This window comes from Filicampus tigris, chromosome 10 (genome assembly GCF_054856515.1).
Source record: "Filicampus tigris isolate MCC_2025a chromosome 10, RoL_Ftig_1.0, whole genome shotgun sequence".
Lineage (NCBI taxonomy): Eukaryota > Metazoa > Chordata > Actinopteri > Syngnathiformes > Syngnathidae > Filicampus > Filicampus tigris.
Window position 1 is genome coordinate 23,769,829 of NC_141226.1, and position 12,865 is coordinate 23,782,693.

General features: G+C 42.4%; 1 protein-coding gene across 3 annotated transcripts in view; it reads left to right on the forward strand.

Moving 5' to 3' along the window:
- rock1 (Rho-associated, coiled-coil containing protein kinase 1) overlaps positions 1 to 12,865 on the forward strand; it is a 78,182-nt gene that overhangs the window by 40,908 nt on the left and 24,409 nt on the right. Inside the window, exon 1 of one of the 3 annotated variants that reach the window (XM_086043870.1) lies at positions 1,660 to 2,561. The exons of 1 other annotated variant lie outside the window; for it this stretch is intronic. In XM_086043870.1, the coding sequence (XP_085899996.1) occupies positions 2,469 to 2,561 (93 nt within the window). In that variant the 5' untranslated portion in view covers positions 1,660 to 2,468. Of the gene's footprint in view, positions 1 to 1,659; positions 2,562 to 12,865 lie in introns of those variants that run through there. One more of the 3 variants, XM_086043872.1, reaches the window with a different exon arrangement.

A 12,865-nucleotide genomic window follows, 5' to 3' on the forward strand; every position in this document is an offset into this window, starting at 1 on the left:
GTGCACAGCGTGCAAGTGTGTGTGCGTCTTTGTGTTTGTCTTTTTGCACGCCTACCTTGATGCATTCGCGTTGCGCTCCCTCTCCCCCGCTCCGTGTCGTGTCCGCGCTGGGCGAGTTGAGCTCCTGCCGCCAGTTGTCCCAGCTGATCAGGAGAGATGGTGACGTCACCGAGGCACTGTACGTCTCGAACAGTGCCGAAAAGCAGCGGACAAGGAGTTTGAGTTCTACTTGGAGAAGATAGTGTGCGAGTAAGTGTGTGTGCAGGACTTGCAAAGTCAGATTAAACAGACAGGCGTAAAGTGTAGCGGAGCGCATTTATTGACGTGCACGCACACATATTTGCACATACGGCGCTATGGTGACGCACGAGAATTTACGTTATATTAGCGTTCTACGCTCAGTTCGCTGATGCGCAGCATGACGTCCTCGAAGTGTGAGCATGTACGCAGATCTGAAGCGCATGGGTGCAAATGGCTTGAAGTAAATTGCACGACATCGTCCTCTGGTGGTCAAAATAGACCATTTACGGACGTCCCAATGTTTCCAGAAATAAAAAAAGAAATCTTAACCAAAATAAAGTTTGAGTAAATATATAAAAAATGTAATAATAATAATAGTAACAATATTTTTTTTTAAAAAGAGCGAAAACCATTCTGACAAAACAGAATGAGAATAAACTCATGAAGTTATGAGGATAATGTCATAAAGTTACCAGAGAAAAGTTGTAATAAGAGTCAATTTGCAATACTGTATCAGCAGATCAACTTCATTTTGATGAGAATAAAATCCAATCGTAATTTTACAAGAAAAATGTCTTAGCTACTGTTAGTTGTAGTGTTATGTGGTGAAGTTGAAATGGTGTGACAATGTTGATACGTTTTTCATATTAGGAGAAAAATGCCAGCCCTAATAAGAATAGTTGTAAATGTAAGAAAAAAGGCAGAATGGAATGATAAACTCGTCCAAAAAGGGTATGAGAAAAAAGTCAAGACATTGTTGAATTACCTGAATAAAGTCTTACTATGACAAAAAGTTGATTTTGAGAACGTTGTAATTTTATTAAGCTAAAGTCTTAATGACAATAAAGTTGCCATATGATGAGAATGAAGTCGTAATTTTACAAGAAAAAAAAAGTTGTAATGTGAGAATAAAGTCATACAGTAAGTTAGACGTGTCTGCCATCGGTGGTGATGAACTACCGCCAATCCCTGCATAATTCACAGTTCAGTACTTGCAAACTATCAGATTCAGACTTTTCTCCTTTTTTTTCAGTATTTTTTCACATTTTGGATTTTTTCACGATTTTTTCAGCCGACGCCCCCACCACCCCCACCCCCACCCCTTTCCTCAGTTGTTCTGTGGGAAACATACTTTAAATGATATGATTGTCAGCATTTTTTGAAGAATGTTTTGCTATAGGGACGGCCCCCTTTTTTCTTCTCACTCACAGTGTGTTCGCGCCAGTTTCCTATCCCTGACCTGCACGAATGAGAATATTCACAAGCAGTATTGATGATTTTGCTAATTGTAATTGCAAATGTCAATTCTTAAAAAAAAAAGGAAGCCACCCTGCATGTTGCTCCCCATCAAACAGCAGCAAGGTGGCAGACAGCAACATGTTGCCTTTTGACGGCAGCAAGCAGCATGCAGGACTCCAGTGCGCCTGCCTGGGTAAAGCGCATGCGCACTGCTTGACATTTTGAAGTGGCTCCTCTCCGGAGTGTTTGAGCAGGAAGGCGGACATGTTGGCCAGCCTGTGGGACACAATCGGGGCATCGTCTGCAGCTTTCCCCACATCGGCGACTAAAAACACATCGGAATCCAGCGTGTGCGCGAGCCGGATCGGAGGGATCACGTCGATGGGACCAGGACACGGTTGACAGTCGGTGACAGCGGCGGAAGGATTTTTACCGTCAAAAGACTTGCTCTACATTTGGAAAGAAGCAGAAGTTTTCCCCCCCTCCCTTTCCACACCACTTCTTCTTTTGAGCTGTCAAGTTAGTTTTTGTCGCCCTCTCTTGCGAGGACCTGGCACGGACATGGGAACGGGCCCCGACTAAGTCCACCGATGTTTTAAATACATTTGCTGTTGTTCGGATGCAGCGACGTTTGAAGCCCTTCTCCGCTGCGGGCATCCTGCGGAGACTGACTAATCTTCGACCGTCGCGTTGTCCCTGAAAGTTGTTTGCCAGCCACATTTGGAGCGGGGACTATACTTTACTGTATAAAAAATGTGGCTTTTGTACATCCAGCGGAACCTCAAACATTGTATCTCGTGTGCAAGCCCGAGGAGAACGATGTATTGTCTTTAAAAGTTCCCACGAAGAACGAAAAAAAAAAACAACAAACGAACATTGGGCTAGCGAGCTAGCGCTGGCGGCTAACGCTAGCTAGCCACTCCGTTCGCCTGCCTCTTTTTTGTTCCCTTAAAAAAGAGACACGGGGGAGACTTAAATCCACGCCAAAAATGTCTTCCGGGGAAAGTATGGAGGCTCGGTTTGGAAAAATCGACGCCATGTTGAAGGACCCCAAGTCGGAGATCAACACGGATTGTCTTCTGGTGAGTTTGTAGCCTGCTAGCCTGCTAAGCAGCAAAGCGAGGCAGCCATTCGGGTTTCAGCTCAAAATGATTTTCCAACAAGTCGCCTCTCGTATTGACAGAAAAAAAATGATATTGATACTTAGTAACGCAAATTTCTGCCGCTTTATCAATGAGCATGGATGTTTTATTTAATACGGTGGAAACCAGGCGTCTGTTTGACCGTTTTGGTCGCGGTTAATAAGCAAATAAACAAGTTGGCACTTTGGGGAAAAGTCAGCGTTTAATCAATGGGGAGATTGTGTCGCAAAAGTAAGTCGTAAATAGAACTTACGACACATGCTAAAGCGTGTTACGTGTAAAGACATATATATCCTACAGACCGCTTTGAACAACAAATCACCATCAACTCATACTGGTGTGTGATGTCATGATCAGCACGCCTAAGTACCTTTGACATGTGAGTGGCTCGGTTTGATTGCTTGCAACTGAGTCTCCATAAACTTGATGACATCCTTTTGCGGCCACTAAATGAGGCACATCCGCACAAACAGAAGAGAGCCGATACAAAATGAGTCTCCCTTGTATTAATTAACAATTATAGATGACCACAACATATCCCGGGGCACCTTTCGGGTTTTCCCTCGCGGATGAACCACACTGCATCATACTTTGTTACAGGCATTAGGCTGTAGAGCAGTGTTAGGGGGCCTATAGTTGTATTTGTGTATCTCCTCATCATACTAAATAATTTGTTTTTTTACAGTTCTTTTTGACACTTTTAAATGATCAAATTGGCAGTATCAGGGACTATTCTGATGACTCCTTAATCTGCATTTTCCTGCACAGCCCTCAGCCTCCTTTTGGATCTTCTTGCGTTTGAGGCAGCAAGGTCATTATAATTCATCCAGGTGCCGCAGCTGTTGGAGTTGTGAGTTTTCATTAAGTGGTGTTAGATCCATATTTCTTAACCAGCTTTGGTTTTGGGCAGGACTGTGAGCTCATTTGGTTTTACAGTTTCTTCAAGGAGATGATGGACGAGCCATGGGGGGGAACGGCAGCATGGCCACTTTGATCACATTAGATGCAAATATCCTCGTTCTTATTGAATGTTGTCAGTTTACAACGGAGTGATTACAATAACGTGATTCTAATTTGTCCATATGGAACAGCGTGCTGCTGAACTGAGGTCCTGAGGTGAATTTTGAGGTATTTTTACAGAAAATTTGAAAATGTCGCGTAGTTCTGAAGAATCAGCAAAAAAGAATTATGGTAAGATTGTGATTAACAGTAGGGGTGCGCCAATCCTACTTTTTTCAGACTGACTGCAAGTAAAGTACATACGTTTGAGTACTCCACAAATCGCAATCTGAAATACTGATACTTGATAATGGGCGCTTCGATTGGGCTCAAAATGTTTTATTTGCTCAAAAACACAAGTTTTCCTGAGCATGTCATTAGTTTAACTCAAACATAATACTTTTTAGAGTAACAAAAGAAACTCAACTCACCACTGTGCAAACGGAGCAGAGTGGACGGCGGGGCTCGAAACTCTGCGCTTGCCAGACGGCGCTCGAGTGGAGTTCAGCATTCGCCTGGTCAGTCGCCTAAAAGTGTTGTCATCCATGTGCTTAAAGTATTTCAACAAAGCTGTCATGGCTCCAACCGGAAGGTGCATGTCAGGTTGGTGAACCGCTATCAGGTGTTGTAATATCGGAGTATTTGAACAAGTATGTACATTATCGGCTAATTAACGATAAAACTTAAAAGAAGGATGTTCGACAGCACTTTTTTTCCACACTGATACCAGTACGAGTTTATATTTAAATAACAGTTAAAACAAAATCAAAAACTTGTGAACAAAGATTATCTTTAAAATAAGTTCGTATCAGTACTCGGCCTTCCGTACTTATAAGTAATAAATGTAGCACAGTCTATGACATGTTATAATAAGGGGCTTCCTTGGTTTACAATGTTATGGTTATGATTGCACAACGGTGTTACAAAATTTGGCCACGCGGCACAAGAAGACACGCTTCGTTTTTGCCACTTTTACTGTTTTTCATTCGCTTTTTTTCCCTTCATTTTTATTGACTATTGGAACGAAATGTTTTTCGTTCAAACATTTGCAGTTATTCGGGGAAACCTATTTGAGATGGTTTCAGGTATGACCAAGACTGGTGAGCGTTCACACATGAGCTTTGTGCTGCTTGTTTGACTCGCATGACGGCGTTCACGTTTTACCAAACAAACGGGATAAAAAGTGTGAAAAGAGCCTTTAACTTGTAGCTCACCACAAGAATGCTTTGTGGTTATGTAATTTCCTAAGTATTATAGTGCCATTGACTCATCCACCGCATAAGCCATTTGGTAAATGGGCTTATTTAGGGCAATAGTGCCAGCCAGTTTTGTAGTCCAGCACATTAAAGGAATATCAGGAGCTTTTTTTTTTTTTTTTTTTTTTTACACGAACTACCTTCATACTGTATTCCTGGTAGAGCTGTGATTTTCACTCGTCCGCCTTTCAGATAGAACTTGCCAAAGCAGGACACCGGCAGCAGATGCGGGTTGTCACATTAACAATTAATGGTGCTATCAGTGCAAAAGGTTGAAAAACGACCCCGCTCGTGGGATAGTACAATATTATTTTGGGTCTAATCATATCTAAGTGGAGCTTTTTATTTCCAGGAGCAGGAGGTCCCAAGTGGGGCTGAAACAATGAATCGAATAACTCCAATAGTCCGATTGCAAAAAAAAAAAAAAAAAGTGAATCCAAGTCAGTGCCTTGAAGCTTTGCAGTGATCATTTTTCCACATCGACCAATGTTACTGCAGACTTGCTTGCGCACCACTCCACGTAGAAAAAAAGTCAAGTCTGTAACAGACAGAAAATGTACACATTTTGAGGTAATTTTACACTTAAAAAAGTAGTGGTCAAATAACTGATATACCACAACAGCACATCTACAATCGCGAACACAAAGTATCTCATGAGTTTAATTTAATACTGCCTGCCATCGCTGTTTCTAACTTCTTGTAATCGCGCTACAAGTGGTCAATGATAGACACAGCCTGCGGTGCAGTTTTAATTGCTTTATTGAACAAATGGTAACAAAATAAACATGTAATAAGCACCTCCATACACAAGCTGTTATGACCACAATTGACGCCCAGCCGCTTAACTGGCTAGCGGTTAGCCAGTTTGCAGCCAGCCGCTAACCTGAGCTGACAACAGCCAACTCGACATTCTCATTGGCTCAGTCCTTTTTAAGCCACACACACTCAGTGTCATAGATATTAAAGTGCGGAACGTGAGGATGGTGACACCAAGTGGACAGCAATAACGCCGGCACCTTATATGCACGTTTTGTTTTTGTTTTTAAATGATGTAAATACATCTTTATCTGATTAATCTATGGGATAATTGATAGAGAAATTGCTTTCAAATTATTCGATAACTGCAGCCCAGTCCTAAATGTAATGTAGAGGCGAATAGAAGTATTGTTGGTTTATGACTGAATTCCGTTCCAACAGCAGTGACTTAACTGAAATTTGTTCATACTTTTCGGAAGTCGGAACACGCCATTACTAAGCTATGCTAAAAGTAGTCCTAAAATTGTAATTCCGGTAAATATACTTGGTTTGAAAACCACTTATGGGCCATGAAAATCTAACAATCAATTGACAAACACAAAGTGAAGCAGTTTGCCGAGCGGCGTCAGAAAACATTCTGCGGCAAAAGAAGGCACAATCCTCATTCACCACCGTACTACATTTGCACTTTCATGCAAATACCTACCGTTTTTATGAGTACTTTGTTAGCATCATTTAGTGATAGATTACGGCTTGTTGCGACTTGCGTACAAATTCGCATTACGTCGCCGCTGTAGGAACTGCCACCCCCCCCACCTAGCTTAGCGTATATCGCAGCCTCTTGCAAATAAAAGCCACTTAGTCTCTCTGACCTCCCATCTTGTTGCAGACAGAGCCAATTAAAGTCACCTAAAAGCGCGCACATGCTGCATTTTTAATGCGGCAAAGCTGCGAGGGCTGCTCCCGCTGGCAGCCTTACACACAAGCGTGTTGTTCCCATTTTTTTTTTCCCCCCCTCATCTTTTTCTTTTTCACCCCGTCGCCGCAATCTGCCTTGATCGATGAATGGAGGCCTTTTGCCGAGCGGCCGCGCGACTCCGCCCACCGTTTAATAAAATTCCATCCTAATCAAATAAGCTCTTGTCTTTGGACCGGCCCCCCGAGTTCCCCCTGTGTGTCCCAAAGCCATTCTGCTGCATGCCTGGCGATGCTTGAGACAAGGCAGGCTGCTCTGAGGTAGCAGGGTGTGGGCTCAAGCTCTCTTAGCCATAAACCAAAATGATGTGCACTGAAGACTCATGTTTCTGAAGGCAGCAAGCGACAGGACGTTCGGCTCATAAAGCAGCCAACCGTGCTTGGTTATGAGTAATAGGTTCCATCAGAATGCTCAAATGCCGGCCTGTTAGCCGCCACTTTGTGTACCTTGAGTGCGTTTGTTGTAGCACAGCACTGCGGTGGCTTTTCTTCTCACAAAAGCCGCGGGCTGTCATTTGTCTTGAGCCTCGCGGCACGGCTCAGGGCATATGGAGGCCTGTGTTCCAACATTGTCAGCCTTTATCTTCTAACCCCCTAAATAAATCCCGCGCGGATGGAAGAGGGCCTTATCTGGATGGGCGCCCCCCCTCCCAGCCCTCCTCAATCATGTTCCAGGCAGGCTCCTAAAAGAGGGATCGCAATGCACAGAATTCCTGACTTTGTGATGTGGAAGCTCCCTGAAATTGGGGGTCTGATCGTTGTCCACTTGTTGCTTTTTGAACAGCTGATGGATCTCAAACCGAACGTCAGGCCTCTGCTAATGGGTCGTGTAGTTGTTTATGAACCCGGTTCAATATAAGGCGAATATAAGGATTTATGCTACAACATCTGCGTTGATAATGTTTGGAAAAGTTTTACATACAATAGTCAAGTTTACATGGAGACTTTTTTTTGTCATTCAGAAATTTAATCATTCCATCTTATTAAGAGCTCTGGTCAACTGTTTCCATGTGACGTGATCGATCCCGATCTGCCGTTTACATGCGCAACTACGTTAACCAGAACAGCGTTTTTACGGCCGTGTGACGCGCGCAGATCCAGGTTAACATTAGGGCTGCACCCATACAATATTTTGGTATTCAAATATTCCGCTGAAAATTCCATCAAATAATCAAGTATTCAGATAAAAATAAAACTATATATTTTTGCTCCGTTAAAGACCAATTATGACTAAAGAAGAGAAAATAACACATTTTACGTAACAATGAACGACCAACTGGTTTTCATCTTTGGATAGCACTTTTCACTTAAATTTAAACTGCATGGCAGCTGTATTTTCTTCTCCTGAAACATTAGTGAGTCAGTATGGAACAAAGTGACGTCAGAGCCGCAGTTGCAATTTTGCCAACTAAAACAACACATTTTAAGCCTGTTTTGTAAAAAAAAAAAAAAAAAATCAATAGGAGCTGTCAGAAAAAGTGTGCAAGTCATTTTTGCCTGAATTGCCTTTGAAAAGTAGTCCGATGCCTCTTGCCGGTGGGGCACTAGCTCAGGATACAAAAATACAGTTGACAGAATAACAGCGATTTAAAAAAAAAAAAAAAACAGCAGCGTTTTATAACATGCTTCTAAGTGCACTTTGTGGGCGTAAGAGTGTTTATCTTTTGGAACATTAGGATATCATTATTTGGTTTCATGTTTTCAAAGCAATTTGATTAACTGGATGATGCAACAGAAACAGAAAAAAAAAACACAGAGCACAATGAATTTTCTACAATGTTGGAGTCACCCCTTATAGGCTATTGAGGGACCCATTTGTGCACCTTTTGTTAACAATACGGGGATTACTGCTTACTGAATTAATGACAACATTTCTGCCATATGCCGCAGGCAAACGTCTTTAGTGTTGATTGAAGCACCTCATATTAGAACTGGTTCTACGTGTACTTAATTTGAGAGATTTACATGGCTTCATGACATCCCCTGTTCTGTGTACTCCAAAGACCACATTAAGATGTCAAGGCTGGACATTCTTGTTTTTCAAGTGAGTCACCAAAAATGAGTTAAACTGCATATCTGTGTCACAGACTGCAATTCGATGCGCCGTGTCACTGCGGCAGAAAGCAAGCGAGGAAGAAAGGAAGAAACCTCTACCACATCCTTTGCAGGATTATGTAAAAAAAAAAAAAAAAAATCTGGTTGCCTGAAACGCCGAACTGCAGAGTGGTGTGTAGCACAGTTAAGAGCAGTCCCTGATTGCTAGTCATGCTAGCACTCAAAAGAGCTGGCCAGAATCAAGCACTTTACCGACATACCTGTAGTTGCACTTCAAAGTGCCTATTCTCATTTTAGCGACCTTTGTCATTCACGAATAACTTTTTTTTTTTATTTTTTTATGTGCAAGGTGTACTGATAATATAGCTAATAACTAACCATTAGGCTTGACAGACAAAGACATTTGTGTCACAGATGTCAGACGGTGTCCGTGTTTGATTCATTTTTTTTTTTACGGGTGAAACATGATCACTCAATCATTCTCCTTCTTTATATATTCGAAGATCAAGTAACAGCTCTGCATTTAGGTTGATTTCTTACTTTGAACGTGCTGTTTGCTCAGTGTACTGTATGTCACTGTTTGTGTTCATACAAACAGTGCGGCGTGACCTAAATGTGGATCTAAGTTTAGCTTGTATAGCGTTTGTTAGAAGAACAATTCATCTGGTCTCCTCTCCAAGTGGAAAAGCTTGCGAAATGTATCGCCGGTCGGCCCCATTTTCACTTGACGTTCAGCGCGTTGTAAACCGCACCCCTCAGCTGTTCGGGCCTGGGAAAAAAACAATTGGTGGAGCTATTTGTAGCTTTGCATTCTCTCAGCTGACCGCTGATGTGCAGGAATGCATACTCAAATGATCGAGGCTCTTAATAAATGGAGCAAATCTTCCTGACTTACGAACTGAACTCACATGGGATGAAATCCTCAGTGACCGACACATTGTCATTTTTTTTTTTTTTATTAGTTTGCAGGATTATGTAAAAAAAAAACCTCAGTCGATATTACAGTTTGAAACATTTTTTGTGATGACACAAAATTTCCACTGAAATACTTTGTGCTTAATCGACTTGAGCTAAACCTACTCAACTGAACCTATTTATAGAGCACTGTTCAAAACAACCATAACTGTAACACAGTGCTTTCCAAAATAAAGTCATTCGGTAAACACTACCTTAAATGAATGTACGGCTATTTTCTGGGCTGAGGTCAAGAACAGTGCGAGACTGCCACTTTTTTTGCTTGAGTGCTGAGCTCAGTTAGCGAAAACACGTGAACTCTTCACTGTTGGAGTAGCACAATTATATTTTGACGCGCAAACGTTTGTGACAGTGATTCTCTCTGGCTGGGAACTCGTAAGGAAGCGGAGTGCCCCCGTTTTTTGCCACCTCTAGGTTGACTGTCACTACAGTTTATCCGCTGGAGTTGTAAGCTATGCAGTCTTTCTAGGCAAGCAGGATTTCCTGTCACTTGTTGTTATGTACAGTATGAGCGTGTTAACCAACTTTGGCAAATTTTCCATGAAACACTTTTTTTTTCCTTTTTTTTCCTTTTTTCTTTTTTTTTTTTTTTTTTTTTTTTTTTTACCTGAAGAGCGAGAAAGCGCTGTGGGATTTGTTTCATTTTGGACTGGCTTCACGTGTTTGCTTGATCTCGTGTTTTCCCCGAGACAGACAGTCTGCACAATGGCTCACATGTGGAAAGCATATTGTGTTGAAGAGGTGGCAGAAAAGGAAGTGACAAGTCGGGTCCGCATGCCTCGTGCTGGCATGCTGAATGGGGATGATGTGGCTGAATCTCCCATGGAAAACTTACGCTCGCACTTAAACGTCTGGAAAAGAGCTTGCGTCGCGTGCGAATTCCTCTCTCCAAAAGCTTAAAAGAAATAATTACCATATGTAATGTCAACCGCTTAATGCTGCGTTCCGCGCTGATATTTGCATTTTTTCGAGTGTGCTTTATTACCGCCTCGCATTTTATGACGTTTCTTTTAAAATCATCACACATTCAATCACCCGAAAGATGTCACAAGGATGGAACACAACTGGGTGCTGCTAGTTCACTGCTTTGTTTTCACTTTTTTTTTTAAAAACGTCTGTGGCCTACTGCTCCACACCCGTAGCGCCAGACTAAGCTTTTGCCGACTGATGAATTGAATTTGTGCCACAATTGCTCAAAATGCTAAGATCCAACACGAGGGTCTCCACATAGGACATTTCATTTCCTTTTCGTGGCAGCAGCGTGAGAATTTGTTGACACACAACACAAGAAGGCTCGCTTTGATACCGCTGCATGAACTGTTTTTCGTTTTTCATATGACCTTAGAAGTGTTTTTCATTGAAATCTTTACCGCCATTTTGATTTTACTAGCGCACGAGCGTGGGTTCCAAACGGTGTACAAATTCAGCTTACGTCGCGTTCACCAACCTTGGAATCCCTGTACCTTTATATAATCCTCCTAACAATATTTACCACCGGAGCATTTTGGACCTTAGAATGCTTTTAGCATTTAACTTGCCACTCCTGTTTCATGCCTAGCCTATAAACGACTCCTTATCAGGCTCCTATAGAGCTTAATGACCACCCATCATTCATAGTGAAGGTGTGTATGTTGGCCTACAGTACAATACAAATTCAGTCAATATTTGTACAGAGCTTTCACATAGAGATTGTGCGAAATTGGCTCATCAGCTAAGGATTAGAGTAGAACTCTGCACTACAGTTGCGTTCAACCCGACAGACTGTATGTAGTGTGTCTCAGGCCTGTTGGGCAATTGCCCCTATTACTTTTCACACAGCCGCCGTCCCTCCTCTTCCCAGGCCGGGAAGTGTTCAGGTTGACTTTGTCTTACTATTCAATGCCGATACTGCGTTAAAGGGACTAGTCTATTAAAACAAGTGATATGTGTCAGGTTTTAGCACCATGCCAGAGGGACCACCAATCTGAGTGTTTTAGACATTTGGTAAGATAGCTGTAATACCAGCGTTTGTTCTGCATTAGCTTTGCTAAAGATACAAAAAACAGAGAGAAAGTTCTGATTCTGCGTGGTGTTCACATACCCAGAAAAGTCCTTTGTAGAGCCTTTTTATTTTTTCCATTTTTAAAAAAAATTTTTTTTTTTTTAAATAATGACAGACCTGAAATTTCCTCTGAATCACCGGCAGCAATGCAGATTTGCGTCGTGGTGGGTCTCTTGTTTACTCACCGTAGATTGATGCGCAATGCACTCGTATCCCGGGGCTACATAAACCGACACCATTCAACTGTAGGCCACAAGAATTGTCAATACCAGCCAGGGCAGTCAGTCAGAGGTTTTTGCTTTGATGGCCACCAGAACATGCTCTTATTTAGTCACTATTGTCATCCAAGCTACCTTTTTGGGGGGATGTTTGGGTTATTTTTTTTTTTTTTTTCAAACACACAATACCACACAGAGAATCCCTTCGTTAGCATTTAGCGTAGCTTCCTCATTGTTCAGTTTTCTGTGGGCACTCTTCATAGAAAGCAGGTCGCTGACTGTACGCCGTCTTGTCTTTAGGCAGGGCTGAGGTAGGCCTAGTAGATATGTTAGATCTTACGTCATTTATTTTGTTTTAAAATAACTTTCACCCTGAACTCAAATGCTGAGCTGAATAAAAGGTGCTCTTTCAAGATGATTCTCGCTACACAGGCGGACCCAAAGGCAGACTCTGAACCATCGCTGCCAGCACACCCAAATCCCAGTTGCCGTTTCAAATGCATCAGATTGAATGTCTTTTTGGTTTTGCCCCTAAATGGACCACGTTCAGTTAATGTACCCTACCCGCCGCAGCGCAATACCTGCGTCTTTAGTCACATTGGTGTTTCAGTGGCCTGCTTGTGATTTTCTTTGTTTTTTCCTTCATTTGTTCTCCCACTGGACCACATGCACAGCCCTGCGCTCCCTCCTCTTTTCCGTCGCAGCGTTTAAGTGCTGGCGCGGAGTGAAAACAAGCCTCGCTTATGCGATTCTGCTCAACGGGATGGACCTCCCCCCCCCCTTCTTCTTCTTCTCCTCCTTCTCCCCTTCCTTCACTTTTTTCATCAAGAACTTGTTTGGCCACATACCTAAAATAGCTTCTCTGACGTGTACAGTCCTGTTATGGAATGTTACTGTGGCTGTCCAGAGTTCTCTGCGGCAGGAAGTTATGCAAACATAACTCTGCTGAGCACAGAGCCTTGTGATTAG